Source organism: Numida meleagris, chromosome 14 (genome assembly GCF_002078875.1).
Source record: "Numida meleagris isolate 19003 breed g44 Domestic line chromosome 14, NumMel1.0, whole genome shotgun sequence".
NCBI lineage: Eukaryota > Metazoa > Chordata > Aves > Galliformes > Numididae > Numida > Numida meleagris.
Window position 1 is genome coordinate 4,934,137 of NC_034422.1, and position 16,150 is coordinate 4,950,286.

Sequence of the window (16,150 nt, forward strand, 5' to 3'; positions counted from 1 at the left end):
ATTTCTAGCACTGTTTAGCATAACAGGCATCCATCTGCTGCCCGGTCACTCGTACCGCTCTGCTGGGAAGGTGCAGGTGACAGCAGGGCTGCCGGGGTGCCATGCCTGCAGAGCCCAGCGAGGCACGGAGCTTCAGCTGCCGCGCATCCTCGCAGGCGGTTACTGCAGCGCCGCGTGACTCACGAGCACGCAGGCAGAGGCGAGGAGCGGGATGGGGATGCCGCGTGGGCCACCCCGTCTGGGACAGCGCTGGGCACGTGGGTGATGCTCACCCACCCATCCCGTGGTGCCGGGCTGGGTACCCAGCCTGTGCCGGGGACGGCATCTCCCAGCAGGGGATGGGGGGCGGCCGAAGGATGTAGCGGTCGCTGGCCACCTTGGGTCCTCCTGTGGTTTGTGCTGGGATAGAGTCACAGCCTGAGCTCGTCAGGGCTGGAGGAGGCAGCGGGTTGTCTGTGGTTACATGCAGCATGTGCTGTAGGAGGGCTGCCGCTAGCACTGCCAGTACTGCAGTTCAGTGGGAGGTCACGCCAGATGGGAACGCGTGTGTGAGGCCACGCGCATCTCCCCGGTGCGGACCTGCAGTGTGGGGAGGCAAGGAGATGCTCGCTGCACCAAGGCTGTGTCACCTTTGCACAGTGGTTGCGCATGCAAGGAATAGAGTTTGGGGCACCTGGGATGGGCCGTGGAATGGTGCGTTGGGTCATCTGGCAGTTCAGCCAGCCCCTTGTGGAAGCTGAAGGAGTTTGGAGGATCCGGTGCCCTGCTCATCCCAAAGCTTCATCCCAAAGTTTCCGTCACCTCTTGGAGCAGTGCATCCATCCACCAGTGCTGTGCTGCAGGGAGAGCTCGCTCCTCTCCTGCTGCTGGAAGGAGGTCAGGCTCCAAGAGAGCAGTTGCCGTCTTCAGCGTTGGGTGCCTAAACCCAGTCCTGCGGGAGCTCCCATCTCGGGAGAACCCGTTCCTCCTCCAGTCCAGGCACCGCACACCATGGGGCTGGGGCAGTCCCAGCACAGCAATGTATTTATTCGCCGCACATGGCCCAGCCACGCTTGTTTATTCATCCGAGGGTGAGCGTGGAATGACCTTGAAATTTATAGGCTGAAAAGAGCAGTGAAATAACAGCTAAAATAAACAAATCAAGCTGTAAAACTTAGAAACGATGAACTGGCTTCAACAAATCAGAGTCAGGAGGGAGAGAAAGTGGAGATGTCCTGGAGTGACGTGGCCCCGGGGTCTGAGTGAGGGCCTGGGAGCTGGGCACATCTCAGCCCATGGGCTTTGCCTGTTTCCATCCCCATCCCATTGGGTGGGACCTTGGAGATATTTACCTGCCTTGGGTTTGGGAGCAGGCAGCAGCTCGCAGGCCAGGAGCCCAGCTGTGCTCATGAGTCCCACAGTGGCCCAGCTGGCCACAGTGTTGGCAGGGATGTCCTGCCAGCTCAGCAGAGGGATGCAGGGCGTGGAGGAGCACCCAGACACGGAGCTCATCCGCAGTGTTCCCCATATAACCCATGTTTTGTGCTCAGGTTGCTGTCCCCCCGGCCCAGCCTGCTCAATGCCGCCAGCGAGGCCAGGCTGAACTCCTCGCCGCAGAAACCGCTGGACCTGAAGCAGCTGAAGCAGCGCGCTGCTGCCATCCCTCCCATCGTAAGTGCTGGCACCGGCAGTGCTGTGCAGCGGGCTGAGCTCCTGTGTTGGGTGGTGGGAGCCCTGTGCAGGCAAGGTGCTCCATGCTGCAGGGTTCCCAGATGCTGGAGGCTGCCAGCAGTGTTCGGGTGTCCCTCGAGATCTTGTATCAGAAAGTGGTGGGAGGTCCGGAGAGAACAAGCTGCTCATTGCCATGTGACTGCTGCCTCCTTTTGCTTTAAAAAGCAACCAAGCGCCCTCCCAGCCTGTGCTTCCCTTGGTCTCATGTGCTTGAAGATACCGTGTAAAACGCATTTATGCTCTTCTCCATCTGAAAGTTCTTCTCGGTGTCCCCTTTTTGGCTGTCCAGCAGCCATGTGCTGAAAACACTGATTGTTCCTCCAGAGTCCTCCAGGGTCAGCACCAGAGCAGCAGCATTTGCAGGGTGGGGAGAGGAGATCCCTGCTCTCGTGTGCTGGGTTTGAGTCCTCGGGGAGGACCCATTGCTGATGCTCTCTCAGTTACAGCATAGATGTGGCTGTTGTAGTGTAACTTCTTGCAAAAGCCACGGGCACTTAGCTATGGATTAGAGGTTTTAAACAAGGGCAGCCTGAGGCCCAGAGCAGAGCTGATGCTCTTCACCGTGGGACTTTTCAGTCTCCTGTGCCTGGTGAGCTCTGGAGCATGCTTTGGGACAGACCATGGGGCAGCTGCCTCTCCCTGTCCCCACGGCTGTTGGGGATGCTGACAGCACATGGCTAGCATCAATTCTTACTCTCCTGTTGCAGATCTCTGAAGGTTTCTCGGAGGGAATACTGCAGAGTGGAAGCGTGAAGCCCCCGGTGCCTCCCCACGCCCTGGCCCTCTACCAGCAGCAGATCACAAAGGCCCACGAGTCCTCCCGTGAAGATGTGCCCCCCAGCAAGCAGCAGGAGAAGGAGCAGCAGCAGCCGAGCAGCAGCCCGAGGGGGAAGAGCAGGAGCCCCACTGCTGGGGACAAGGAAGGTAGGGCAGCGTGCTGGCGGTGTGCATTTATCTGTGAGGAAACGTGCCGTGCGTGGCCAGCAGCTCTCCTTCTCTTAGCTCAGCGTTTGTTTCAGCCCTTGAAAGCTCTTTAATAGCACCTTGAAGCAGGAGCGGGGAGGCATGGCTGATTTCCCATGTTCGTTAGACAGTACATCATGTCTCGCTGAGCCTACGGCAAACACCGCGCTGGTGTCGAGCTCTGAAGAGGTGAAGATTGCCTTTATTAGCCTCTCTGCCATTCACTTGAGAGCAAAGGGGCCTGGAGGCATGCCAGGGCTTTGGGCACAATGGCTCTTTTCTACCTTGCTGGCTTTTTATAAAGAATGCTTTTAACGCTCAGCAGGGACCATTATTTCATTTAAAATCAATGCTAATACTGTGACTCGGAGTCCGAAGGTTCCTGTAAAGATTCCCAGCGCTTTCTCCCTGGAACAGCTCTGATATGATTTGGCCGTCTAATAAGCAATTCAGAGTTTCCCAGCGTTGAGCATCTCAAGTGTTATTAGCTTGAGCACCTGGGGATCGAGGTTAAGGAGATCGGGAAGTCCTGATGAGCCCATCCTCTAAATGTGTTTTTAATCTCAGTGTCAGTCTGCTCCAGTTCAACATCTGCGTCCCTGCCCCTCGTAGCCTGCGCTGCAGATGTGCACTGGGGATGTTGTCACCCATGGTGCGATGGGGGAGCGGCGAGCTGGGCTTTGTGGGTGCTGCCCCCCAGTCCTGGGATAGAAGTGCAGGGAGATGGGGCTGGAGGAGATTTGCCCTGGTCCTGGGCTGTGGTCTTTGCTGGAAAATTGGTGCCCAAGTTCAGCTCTGGCAGCGGGGAACTCAGCACCCTGCTGTGTGTTCCAGCCCAAGGGTTCTTCCAGCAGCCACGTCCCATTGGACAGAAGGACATGCTTGCAGAAGGAGTTGGTTGCTGGACCTTCACCAAATTTTCTTTCTTTACTCCAACAATAAATAGCACTGTGTGTGGATCAGCCCTCCAGAATGTTTTGCATAGAAGCCAGGAAGGGGACTGCTCACCTTGAAAGCAGGGAGTTTCCTATGAGTCACAGTGTTGCCACCCATGAGGTGCCATCTCCAGCTGATCCCATCGCGCTGTGCTGGTGCCTGCTGCCTGGGAAGAGCACTTCCCTCAGCTGAGTTTGATCTCTTTCTGCACTGCAGTCCTGTGCAGATCTGGTCTTAAGCAGCTCAGCTGCCCGGTGGGCTGTGTGGCACAGGAGCACTGCTCTGTTCTCCGACTGAGCAAACACCTCACGGTCTCCAAACCCTTCATACCCATGAATCAGAGTCATGAAGGTTGGAAAAGACCACTAAGGTCCCCAGCCCACCCCTGCCATGCCTACTGACCACGTCCCTCTATGCCATATCCCCGCTGCTCGTGACCACCTCCCTGGGCAGCCTGTGCCAGTGCCTCACCACTCTCAGAGATTTTTCTTTGTAACCAGTCTGAACTTCTCCTGGTCCAACTTAAGGCTGTTACTTCTCATCCTTGCTTGTGTGCTTGTACCACCGTGGGTCTGGGTTGGACCCTTGGGAACCTTCTGTGTTTGGGGCATGAATGCATCTCCATGTGAAAATGAGCAGTTTTGTGCTGAGAGACACCTCGAGGGGAGAGAGAAAGAGCCCAGATCCCCCTTTCAGTATGGGCATGGATTTAGGCGGTGGCTCAGTGCTGTCCTGCCACTGGGATCCGGGGCTGGCGGACAGAGAGGCAGATAGCGCTGGGAGATCTGTGCACCAAGGGAGCCCCTTCCTTCCCCTGCATCCAGGTGGAGCTCCAAGTGTCCACGCTCGGGCTATTGTGCTGCCACATCACCCTGGAGTTGGACTCAGCGATCCTTTACGGGATCCCTTCCAGTTCAGGGCATTCCGTGATTTTATGGTGGTGCCGCACGGGAGGGTCCAGTCCCGCAGACCTCCACCGGGGCAGCTGCAGCGAGGAGCAGCAGCACGTCCTCCCGCTGCCCCCGGCTTGCTGAGGCCCCGCTCGATAAGAGCTTGAACTCTCACAGCCGCTCCGGGGATCAGCGTCCTTCGCACCGTTCTGGCTCCGCTTCAAAGCAAAGTCTTGCACACATCCTGGCTGAGGCGTTGGCTGCCTCGCGGCCCCTGGCTGGGACCGTATCGCCTTGGAGGGCGGCCAGGCCCCCGCCGTGCCTCCCCGACCCCAGCCAGGACGTGCACCGCAGCTCTCGCCGTCGGGCAGACGGATCTCTCCCCCCGTTGCCTTCGGGCATATCTTCGGTTATCGCGCGGCGGTTGGAAAGCGAGCGGTTTGTTTTGTGTTGATTTAGTTGGGTTTCAGTTGGCCTTTGTAGGAGACGGAGAGCCAAGAGCATTAATTTGGATGACGGATCATATAAACTCTGACTCCTTCGCTTCGATTCCAGGGGCTTGATAAACGGTAATAGGAACTCTCTCTTCCCCGTGTAAGTGCTATTTTATCAAAGCCGGCTGAGTTATAGCCGCCCTCTAATGCGGGGGCAATTAGGAACTGGCCGCATTTCACAGCCCCAGAGGCGCGGAGGGGAGGGAACGGCACCGTGGGGCCGGGGAGGACGTGGCTCAGCCGGGGTGCGTGGGGCCGTGGCTGGGAGAGCACCTCCAGCCCCAGTGCCCCAGCGCCTTCCAGCCCCCGGGAGCTGGGAGAAAATCAGGGAATGCTCTGGGACCCAGCGTGGGATCTGAAGGAGGGAAGATGCTCAGACACCTCTGTGTACCGAGGATGGATTTCTTGCCTCACCGAAGAGGACAAGAATAATCTCCCAGCTTCTGAGTACACTGAGCATTAATAATGATAATGCAGTAAAGCCTCATTAAATTGGGCCTCTGATAATCTGCTTGCCCTATTATTAGGCTTAGCAGGATTCAGGCATCTATTTTTATCAGAAATTGATGGTTAAAGGCTGGGTGCGCTTGTGACTGCCATTGTTTACTGCCCAGTTTCTAATTTCTGGTCGATGCAGACGATACGCCGGTGGGTCTGGCAAAGAAGGGCAGTGCAAAATTAAGTGTTTATTGATTAAAAGCAGATCATACCAAACCTGCCTGGGATCTGTTCCAAAAAGGCTGCCTCATCTGTCTGCTTAGCACAGCATCCTCCATGAGGATGCACCTGGGATGGAGCTGGCACAGATAAGGCTCTTTTCTTGCACCCCACAGGGTGCTCAGGTCAAGAGGGAACGGCTCCTCCATCACCAGGCGCCTCTTGGCCTTGGATCAACCTTCTTATAGTCGGGGTGAACCCAGCCTGGCATCAGACAGCTGAGCTGGAGAACTTGAGGAAGCTGCCCTGCCTCCAGCCCAGCTGCCTGGCAGCAAGGAGGCATCCAGCCATCCCGCAGAGCCTGTCCTGATCTTCATTTGCCTTTGACACTCTAGTAAAGCACGCTTGTCCCAGGTGCTGGGAGAACATCTGCACATTATTCCCTTGCCATCCAACAAGCTGACGCCTTTCTTTCTGGCCCCTGGTGGTGCCAGTTAGGAGTGTGAGCCTGGGGAAGGCAGTTTCACCTCCACATGGATGGCTGTGGCTTCACCTGCTTGCTGAGACTTCTCCGTCCATCAGGCTGTGGGTTGCCACTGAGCAAAGTGTTTGTTTTTCTGTTTTCTTTGCAGAAAAGTCTGTGCATTTCCCATCCATCGCAGAGGCTCAGAAGCTCAGCACGGAGCCACCGCCCACCTCGTGCTGGCCCCCGGTTCTGTCCTACTCCCGAGATGTGATAAAAACCTCTCCCCAGGCAGAGCCCCACCTGTTCCAGTATAACCCACCAGGCACGTGAGATCACATGGTGCCCCGACCCAGGGCTGGGGGCAGAGCTGTGGTTGCAGCCGGCATCGTGCACCACTTCCTTAAGCCAGTGCAGCTCTTTTCTATTTGAGTAGGAGAGGGCTCGGCAGCAAGCTGCTGCCTCTTGCTTTGCTCCAGCACAGAGCAGCCTCCCGGCTGCTGCTGGGGCTGGCCGAGGGCAGCGGGCAGGGCTCCTGACTCCAGCCAGGGTGGGTTAGGGACGTGGTTTGTCCCAGGATATCGTGAGTGTTCCCTGAACCATCCTTGGTGCTGTCATGGGGGTTTCAGCCCTCGCTCCGCTGTGCCTCTCTGGCTGGAGAGCACACAGCTTGGATGCAGAACCAAAGGGGAAGAGGCAGTAATTCAAATGATAACGGTAGTTTTCAAAGTGATTGTGCTGCTTGGATCCTGGAGCAGGGTCACCCTGTTCCTGCCCTGCTCTCTCACTTGCCCGTTGTTTTCCCTTGGTCGTGCTTATGCTCGTGTTTCCCGCACAGGACACCCCATCCCTCTCAACCTGCACGAGAGCTCCCGCTCGGGGCTGCAGAGGCTGGCGAGCATCTCCAACCCTCCTCCCCTCATCTCCTCCACCAAGCACCCTTCCGTGCTGGAGAGACCCGTCGGCTCCATCTCCCAGGTACGGGGTTGGGTGTGGGCAGTGGGGACACCTCGCCGGGACGCCCGCTGACCTCCCCTCTCACACTGCAGGGAATGCCCATCCAGCTCCACACGCCCTACAGCTCTGAGCACGCAAAAGTTCCCGTCGGCTCCATCACCATGGGCCTGCCACTGACAATGGATCCCAAGAAACTGGGTAAGGAGTGAGGGGGTGAGGGATGCTGTCATGCGGGACGTGGCAGTGAAGTGTGGAACGAACAGGCCTGATTCAAGGATGGAAGGAATATTCTTCTGGGAGAGCAAAGCCCGGCATTGGCACGGGCTGCCCAGGGAAGTGGTGGAGTCACCGTCCCTAGTGGTTTAGGAACCATGGTGATGTGGCACTGAGGGACATGGTCAGTGGGCATGGTGGGAGTGGGTTGGTGGTTGGACTGGATGACCTTAGTTGTCTTTTCCAACCTTAAAGATTCTGCGATTCCTTATGCGCGGTGTAGGAAAGCACAACTTGGTCAGGAATGCTTCCCAGGCTGTAAATATCACCTGGCTCACACTGGGATTGAAGGAAGGAAATCTGCTGCCACTCCTCAGGTTGGTAGGATAGAGTGAATGGCCTGAAGGGAACAAAGAAAGTGCTTAGTCTGCGTATTTGGAAGCATTTCTTAACAGCAAGAGATGGGCAAGGAGCCAGGTCTGGAGGGGATCACTCATGCCAGCCCCACGCTGCGACCCCTGGAAGGGACATCAGTGGCCATGAGCACAGGACGTGCCAGCAGGAGACTGGGGAAGATGAAAGGCTCACTGATCTGTGCTTCATGTTTTCCAGTGCCTTTTCCTGGAGTAAAGCAGGAACAACTCTCTCCCAGAAGCCAAGCCAGCCAGCCCGAAAGCCTGGTGATGCAGCCAGCCCCAGAGGGCTCAGTTCTGCGGGGTGAGCATGCAGCTGTGCCCTGGTGTGGGAAGGAGGGGGATGCTCCACTGCCAAACTGCCCGTGGCTGCCGTGGGGCTTCTGGAGGGATTTCTGGGTTTCCCTTTATTCTTCCCCCATAACAACGCAGGGTGAAGTATATAGAAAGGTGTTGCTTTTACATGATTTAAGTAATTCTGGTTTGTGAGCTCTCCCACGTTCATGCAGCCATATGCAGGGTGCACAGCGCCTTGGCTCCAGCCCAGCACAAATAACGCACAAACGAACTCAAACCACCCTGAGATACATCTCTCTGGAGATCGCTGATCGCATCAGGAGGAGCTGAGACATGCTGTGCTTTCTCCTAGGCCCATCAATCTGCCCTGCCCCACTGTGAATGCAGCAGGGAGATGGGAGCTTGGAAATAACGGCTCCTTGCGCCTCCCAGCTCCATGGTTGCATCCCCTGGGGGACAGGGTGGGGAGGGCTCTGCAAGGTGACACCTCCTGGCAGGCTTCCCACAGGCACCCTTGGCCCCACACTTGTTTTGCTGACCTCAAATCCAGCCTCCAGTTCACCACCTTTGTGTCCTGCAGGTGCATCCCTCGGCTCTGCCTCGGGAGGGAGCATCACCAAGGGGACACCTACATCCAGACCCCCTCCAGAGTCGCCCATCACGTACCGAGGCTCCATCACACATGTAGGTCCCTTGTCTTTGCTGGCCTTTACTTACCTGGGTGCTGCTCATTTGGGCACGCGGCACGGGACTGAGCAGCACAGGAGAGCATCACTGATCCCCTGCAGACAGCCTCAGCCTGGCGTGGCACCAGCCCTGTGCTGTGAGAAGGGCAGAGCTCAGCGAGCAGCAATGCACGTCTGAGCTCCCCCGTTGCATTTAGTAGCTGTCAGGAGCACAGGCAAAAGCAGCTTTAAATGGCTCTGGGAAAGTAATCCTGCCAGGGCAAGAAGTGGTGAGGAGGAGGAGACGGGTGGAAGGCTCTGCCCAGGCAGAGGGAGGGGGAGGCTGTGGGGTGCATGTCAGGTAACAAGCTTTGCTGCCAGCGCTGTGCTGCGCTGTGGGTCCTGCCCAAGGGCTCTCTTGAGCAGAATGATGCTTTGGCCTTAATCTCCACCATCCATCTTTAGAAGAGCAGCTGGCAAGCGGGCGATAGTTTTTTCAGCGTGAGTTATTGCTCATCTGGTTACGGAGCGGAGAGCATAAAAAAAAAAGTCATCTGTTTCCCTTGGGGATTTTATCTGGCCATCATTCAGCTATTTAAAGCCACTCGTGCTCAGATTTTTGCCTGCTTCTTTCAAGCAGGGTGACCGTGTCCCTTTTGGCCCTGGGGACCTCCACCTAAATCCTGGCTCAGAGCAAAAGCTTCTCCTGCCTAGTGCCCCACATCCAGCAGCTGCCAGGACTGTGAGTGGCATAGCAGAGCAATGCATCCACCTGTGTGCCCCTGCAGCAACAATGGGCGGGCATGGAGGGCCTAGAGCACTAGTTCAGACAATGAGCAGAGTTTAAGATGCTGTGTTACATCCAGCTATTTAATCCCTCTGCATTCCTTTGTTTGGCTTGGGAATGAAGGTACCAAACCAAGAGCAAGAGGGCATTGCCATCCCCTGTGTGCAGACAGAGCCCCCAGCCCTGCAGCAGCCCCCTGTGCTGTCGCTGATATTTGATCTCCCATTACTCATCCAGTTTGCAGGAGGCAGATCTTGAATAGACGGTCTCTGCTCTGAAGCCATCTGTCATCACTTGCTCTCAAATCCCCTCTGAGCACGTCCGCGGAAGGAAGACGACTTTACCTGGGGCTGGGAACGCCAGCACCGGGTGAACCCTGCACGCCAGCAGTCGGAGCACTGAGCCTGGCAGTGGCAGCGGGGTTTTGTGGGACCGGTGGTGCTCAGATGGCTTTGTGCAGAGCAGGGGTGTCTCCACGTTTGGGTAGGGGAACAGGCTCAAAACACCAACAAAGATGGTTATTGCTTCTCTAAGGCCAGTTAGGCTCAGAATGGGTGGGTGTCAGTCATCACGGGTGTTCCCTGCCCTGGAGCAGGGGGACTGCTGCTCCCACAGTGCCTGTTCCCACTTGGCACTGAGCAGCTTGTGCTGGCAGAGGGGTGTTAATCAGCCACGACATCTCCAAGGACACCCAGCTCTGGGTATTGTGAAGGGGAGCCCCCTGCAGCACAGTGGCTGCCATCCCCGCGCTGTCCTCACCCCTGCCTCTTCCCAGCAGCCTTCTCCAGCTCACGTACCTCCTTACCGCTCCTCGTTATTGTCCTCATCAATAATTAAGCCGCAGGTTTCTCGCTGATGGCTGTCAGGAAGCGGAGGCCGGGCGCGCTCTCCTCCGCTCAGCTTCCCCGGTGGAACAGAGTGTTCCTGTGTGCGAGCGCGCTTGCTTGCTTAATTGCTTGTGACACTGTTAAATATGGATCTTGGTGGCTTTCCAAGGGCACCCCGGCAGAAGTGCTGTACAAAGGAACCATTACCAGGATAATCGGAGAAGACAGCCCCAGCAGAGCAGAGAAAGTGAGAGAGGATGCCATGCCAAAAGGACATGTCATTTACGAGGGGAAGAAAGGCCACGTGCTGTCGTATGACAGTAAGTCACAACCCTCTGCCTTTTTGGGGTGGGCGCTGCAGGGCTGTGCAGCGGTGCTGGGAGTCAGCAGCTGTATGGGGAAAGGCCACGAAGTGCGGTGGGATGACCTCGCGTGTTTGCTTCCAGCATGATCGCTCTCCCACTCCACCACACCTCCCTGCAGCTGGGTTTCCCTCTGTCTCATGCTGTCCTCTCGCCTCGGTCATGGTGTTACTGGCCCCATCCTGGCGTGCTGTGCCATAAGAGGGTCCCCAAGGTCTTAGGCCGAGGTGGAGGCCAGAGAACCTACGAGATGGAGGCAAGTCAGATAGCTTCCTCCTTGGAATGTCTTGGGCACAGTGGCACCGTGGCTCTGTTTCCCCATGGCATATGGGAGCTGGTGGCTCACTGTCCATCAAGAGCTTGGCCCTGTGTCCTTCCCACGTGGCCCGTGTGACAGCCAGGAGCGGAGCAGCACGGCATGCTCAGCAGCACAGATGGATGCAGCCTCTCTCACAGAGCCGTCTGCATGCGAGGCTGGGGCTCCTGTGCCTCCGGCTGCTGGCACCCGGTCCCGTGTGTTGGGAAGGACAGCACCAGCATGGTAGGACACGGATTGAACTGCATTAGGGATTGGCAGTGAGTCAGCCCCCAGCTCCCCTGGCTCCAGGGCAGGATGGAGGTGCCACTTGCTAGTGGGCCGACCCCTGGCTGCCCAGAAGAGCAGTGAGTTGCAGAACTGCCAAAGCAAATGTTAGCCAGTAGCTGCACTGAGGATGGTGCTGCTCTCAGGAGGGCTGGGCGTGCCCCACAGATGCAGCACTCAGACCCCCTGCACAGGAACACTGCCACGGGATGCGCTGGAACTGTGTTAGCAGCATCAGCACGCAGCCAGCAGCTGCTCTGTGCCTCTGTGCCCGCTCAGCAGGCAGCAGCGTTGCCCGTAAGGACTCGTCTGCAGGCCACGGTGGCTTCCCTGGGAAATAAGCAGATGTTCATCTCCAGTGAAGCCAGGAATGCCTGCTGTGCTCACTTTGGGCTGGGATAAAAGCAGCCAGAACTGGGCTCTGGCTTTGGTGTGGCATGGCCATCCGCAGGGCTGCATCACTTCTCTTCTGAGTCAGAGATACAGAGATGAGTAAGGACTAGATCCTGCTCTCGGTCACCTCAGCGCTGTCCTTGCACACCTGCAGCCCTAGGAGGGCAGGAGCTGCTTTCACCCTGCTGGGTCAGCCCAGGCTGTGGGGGAAGCTGGCTGGCTCCGGCTGTGCCAGCTCCCTGCGGGCGATTGCAGGGGCTCTGAGGGCAGGGCTGTGCCACGTGGAAGCTGCCTCATCCCACACCCACCCGTGTTTGCTGTCAACTCTGTCCCAGATAAGAGGTGTCACCGCAGAGCCCTGTGTCTGTGCGCCCTTTGGGACAGTTGGCAGCACTGGTGCCAGGCAGGCCGCAGGAAGCGCTTTGGGACTTGTTGTGCAAGCAGCTATTTCCATCTCCTTCACCAGGGCTGGGAGTCCCCGGCGCAGCCATCGCCTGTCTTCCTGCCCCGTGGGGTATGCAGGAATTAATGCCTTCTCTCCACACAGCCTTCTACATGCTCAGTAGCATCCATCGCACCCTGAGCCATCTCTGCCCCTGCAGTCCAGCCCCAGCCCCGCTGCCTGGCTCCTTCCTGCAGCCAAAGAGTTAAAAAACGAACAAACAAACAAACAAAAAAAAAAAAGAAGTGAGAAAAATGAAATTGTTGTTGATGATGAATTTTGGCAAGCCGAAAAAAAATTGCAAATTCTTTAGTGTCATGAGGGTGCTTAAAATAAAAGAGCCGTAATGAGGCGAGATCCTGCAGCATGTGCGGGCTGAATTGTGCTAGATTGGTTATTCTCATTCTGCATATGATTGCGGATGGCTGCTGCGAGGCAGGGACGTGGCTTTGGAGTGGTTTTCTTTCTGTTCAGTCTCTCTCCTTCCCCGGTACAAAGGGGACCGCGTCCCCTCTGCGGGGCACAGATGTGCTGTGCCGGGGGGGTGGCTGCGCGCGGTGCCGGCTGCTTTCTGAGCAGCATCCCCAGATCTTTGCCCTTGATTGAAGCCGGTGTGAAGGCTCAGGGGTGAACCACCTCTTGTTTCCCTGTACACAGCCCCAAACCCTGTCTGCATCCCAGCTCCTGTTGGCAGAAAAATTCGCTCCAGGTTTGGCTGAGCACGCGGTTCGTGCTCTGCAGTCACTGCAGTGCTGCCCCATCGCTCCGGCGCTGACGTGTGGGATTTTCGCTGCCTGTCCCAGTCCTCATATGCACTCATTGCTGTTTCAAAGGAACTCTCTGCTTTGCCTCTCCCCTCTCCTGTTTTTCTCACCCAGGGAGTGTCTCGGCAAATGTTAAGACTGGAGAGGATCCCAAACAGTAGGTGTCTAATAAAAATGAAAACAAACAGCAAAACTCCCCGGAACCACGGGGCTGAGCTCAGTGGAAGTGCAGCTGCTGACACGAGGGCTGGCCCCGAGCTGTCCCCTGCCTGCACTGGGGAGGGAGCAGGACGCGGTGGGGCGGATGCTCTACCCACACAGGAGGCACAGATCTGGGATCTAAGCGGGCAGGGAGGGGAGAGGCCAGCAGCTGGATTTCTTGGAAGCCAACCCCATGCAGTGTTTCTTGTGTTGCCAAGCAGTGGCTGTTGCTCAGATGGGGTCTGACGTTGCTTCTCTGTGTTCCCATCCCAGGTGGGGTTGCTGCTTCTCAGTGTCCCAAAGAAGACAGCAGGAGCTCAGGAGCTTCACACGAGCCCACGGGAACCAAGCGGACCTACGATATGATGGAGGGGAGGATCAGCCGTGGCTTGTCGTCCCGGGATCCGCTGTCTGCCAGCATTGAAGGTAGGTGTGGGGGAAGCCTTTCACTAATACTGTGTCTGCAGAGACCCCATTTTGTCTCTTGCCTATGTAACACACCTTCCTGTGCCTGGCAGTGCTTTGCTGGGACCCTGTTGCACGTCCCAGCAGGACAGCATGGCAGAACAGGGGGCACAAACCAGCCTGTGTGCCTCTGGCTTCTGTCCTGGGGTACCAATTTCAGGACTACAAAAAAGGAAGCACGTGTAAAAAAGAGAAATCAAGTCATTTAGAAACTGTTGGTATTTTTCCTCCCCAGCGCCCTGGCAACGCTGTCATTATACATTGGTTTTATATGAACTTCTGTTCATCTTTCTCCGTGTCATCTATTCTAGGTCTCATGGGTCGAGCCATCCCTCCAGACCGACACAGTCCCCATAACCTAAAGGAGCAGCACCACATCCGGGGCTCCATCACACAAGGTGAGGCTGCAGCAGGGCAGGGCCATGGCCAGCGGTAATGTGGGGAAGTCTCGCACACACAGTGCCTTGTTCCTGTGGTCAAGTTAGGGTAGGAGGAACCCACAGTGCACACACTGGGGTCCAGCTGCAAGTCTGAGAGATTTTCAGTTGTGCTCAGTTTCTACCAGCCTAAACTTTTAGCCACGTCAAGTGTAACATTCCCACTGACTGGCACAAAGGCAGGCTGAAAGTGGTTCTAAATGAGCCCAGAAAGTGGTGGTGGAGAGTCCTGTTGTATTGGTGATGTAGCTCCGTGTTTGGTTGAGTACCACTCCTTGAGTTACGTGTGTTAACTGGAGGCCCCTTGGACTGAGCATCCCCATGGGGACGGTGCATGGCTGGGACTCACCCTCTCTTTGTCTGCTTGGGGCTGCAGGAATACCTCGGTCCTACGTGGAGGCCCATGAGGACTACCTCAGAAGGGAAGCCAAACAGCTCAAGAGGGAAAACACTCCACCACGGGACTTATCCGATGCGTACAAGGTCAGGTCTCACGAGGGCCTTACTCCCCTGAAAATGAAGCCAGCCCACGAAGGCCTGGTGGCCACGGTGAAGGAAGCGGGGAGGTCAATCCATGAGATCCCCCGAGAGGAGCTGAGGCGGACACCGGACATCTCTCTGGCGAGGCCTCTGAAGGAAGGCTCCATCACACAGGTGAGCACATGGGCGAGCAGCAGGTGGGCTCGGACCTACTCAGCCTGCTGTGCTTGTAGGGGACTGCTTCCAAAGCAAAAGGGGAGAAGAGGGGGCTTCGGGGCTCAGTCAGTGGTCAGTACATGGCTCTGCCTGGTTATAGATTCCCCTTTCCCATTCTCCAGTGGATAAACACAATATCTCAGAGCTCCCTGGCATGCTGAGAAGGCGATGCCCTGTCCACGCACGCTGGAGCAGACGCATTTGGCTCATGTTCAAGGCCAAAGTCAACATGGTGCCCTCAGCAGCTGCGAGTCTGGGTGTGCACAGCCTTGGTCTCCTCCCTGTATGGGCAAGTGTCGATTCAGCAAGGCCAGTATTTAGGATGAAGTGTGGCATGCTGTCTCCTGTTGGGCTGCAAATATTTGGAAGGTTCCCATGGCACCTCGCAGTCCTACCTCATTTCACGGCGTGTGTAGGAGAGGCGTGATGGGCACAGCCAGCCTTCTGCAGTGACTCATCTCCGTCTTGTTGGAGCACAACAAGACATGCAGAACAGGCACTCTGCCCTGCCCATTTTGATGAGGTGCTGCTGTCTCTGCTTTGCAGATGGCTCTTGCCATTTGACCAACTAAACTGATGTCTCTGGTGTATTGACCTACTGGGCCGGGAAGCACAACTCCTGCCGAAGCTTGGTGGGATGTTAGATATTAGGAAAATCTTTTTCTCTGAAAGAGTGGTCAGGCACAGGCTGCCCAGGGAGGTGGTGGGGTCACCATACCTGGAGGTGGTCAAGAACCGTGGGGATGTGGCACTGAGGGATGTGGCTAGTGGGCATGGTGGGGAAGGGCTGGGGCTGCACTTGGGGATCTTAGTGATCTTTTCCAACCTCAGTGATTCTGTGATGCGATCACTGCACCCCGTTCTGCTCTATGCCCCTTTGACACCCCATCTGCCTTGTGTTCCCAGGGTACCCCACTGAAGTATGACAGCGGCTCTTCCTCATCGAGTACCAAAAAGCATGACGTGCGGTCCATCATTGGCAGTCCTGGGAGGACTTTTCACTCTGTGCACTCACTGGACGTCATACAAGACCCAAGGAATCTGGAGAGAGCTTACGAAGAAAGCCTGAAAACCAGGCCGAGCCCGGTGACCAACTCGGGTGGCTCAATCGCCAGAGGGGCTCCTGTGATTGTGCCTGAGCCGGGAAAGCCCCACCAAAGTGCCCTTGCCTACGAGGACCACCAGGCCGGGCACAGCACAGCGTTCAGCAGCCACTTGCACAGAGGGTCTCCAGTCTCCACAAGGGAATCCACGCCACGGCAGCATGAAGGTAACTGCCAACTTTGTGTTTGGTGCTGGGATTTACAGCAGGGCACGTGGGAAGTCGCTGCTGACCTCACCTGTTCCCAGCAAGTGCTTGTCTGACCTGTTCTGTTCCAGCACCCACTCCTGCCTGCAGCCAAGGCTGACTCATGGGAGCGGGGGCCGCTGCCCTCCCAAGAGTCTTCCTCATCCCAGAGTTGGCCCTGGGCACCCCTATTTCTGAAGGTGGTCAGGAGAGCAGTGCTCTGGCGGAGGGAATTTCCACCATTTTT

The 16,150-nt window shown here is 56.7% G+C and overlaps 1 protein-coding gene across 17 annotated transcripts in view; it reads left to right on the top strand.

Moving 5' to 3' along the window:
* NCOR2 (nuclear receptor corepressor 2) overlaps positions 1-16,150 on the top strand; it is a 168,190-nt gene that overhangs the window by 135,677 nt on the left and 16,363 nt on the right. For all 17 annotated transcript variants that reach the window (XM_021412549.1, XM_021412556.1, XM_021412559.1 and 14 more), the window contains 12 exons: positions 1,530-1,650; positions 2,418-2,634; positions 6,283-6,438; positions 6,952-7,091; positions 7,163-7,268; positions 7,896-8,000; positions 8,574-8,677; positions 10,442-10,592; positions 13,291-13,443; positions 13,794-13,880; positions 14,296-14,573; positions 15,522-15,885. In XM_021412549.1, the coding sequence (XP_021268224.1) occupies positions 1,530-1,650; positions 2,418-2,634; positions 6,283-6,438; positions 6,952-7,091; positions 7,163-7,268; positions 7,896-8,000; positions 8,574-8,677; positions 10,442-10,592; positions 13,291-13,443; positions 13,794-13,880; positions 14,296-14,573; positions 15,522-15,885 (1,982 nt within the window). The remainder of the gene's footprint in view (positions 1-1,529; positions 1,651-2,417; positions 2,635-6,282; positions 6,439-6,951; positions 7,092-7,162; positions 7,269-7,895; positions 8,001-8,573; positions 8,678-10,441; positions 10,593-13,290; positions 13,444-13,793; positions 13,881-14,295; positions 14,574-15,521; positions 15,886-16,150) is intronic.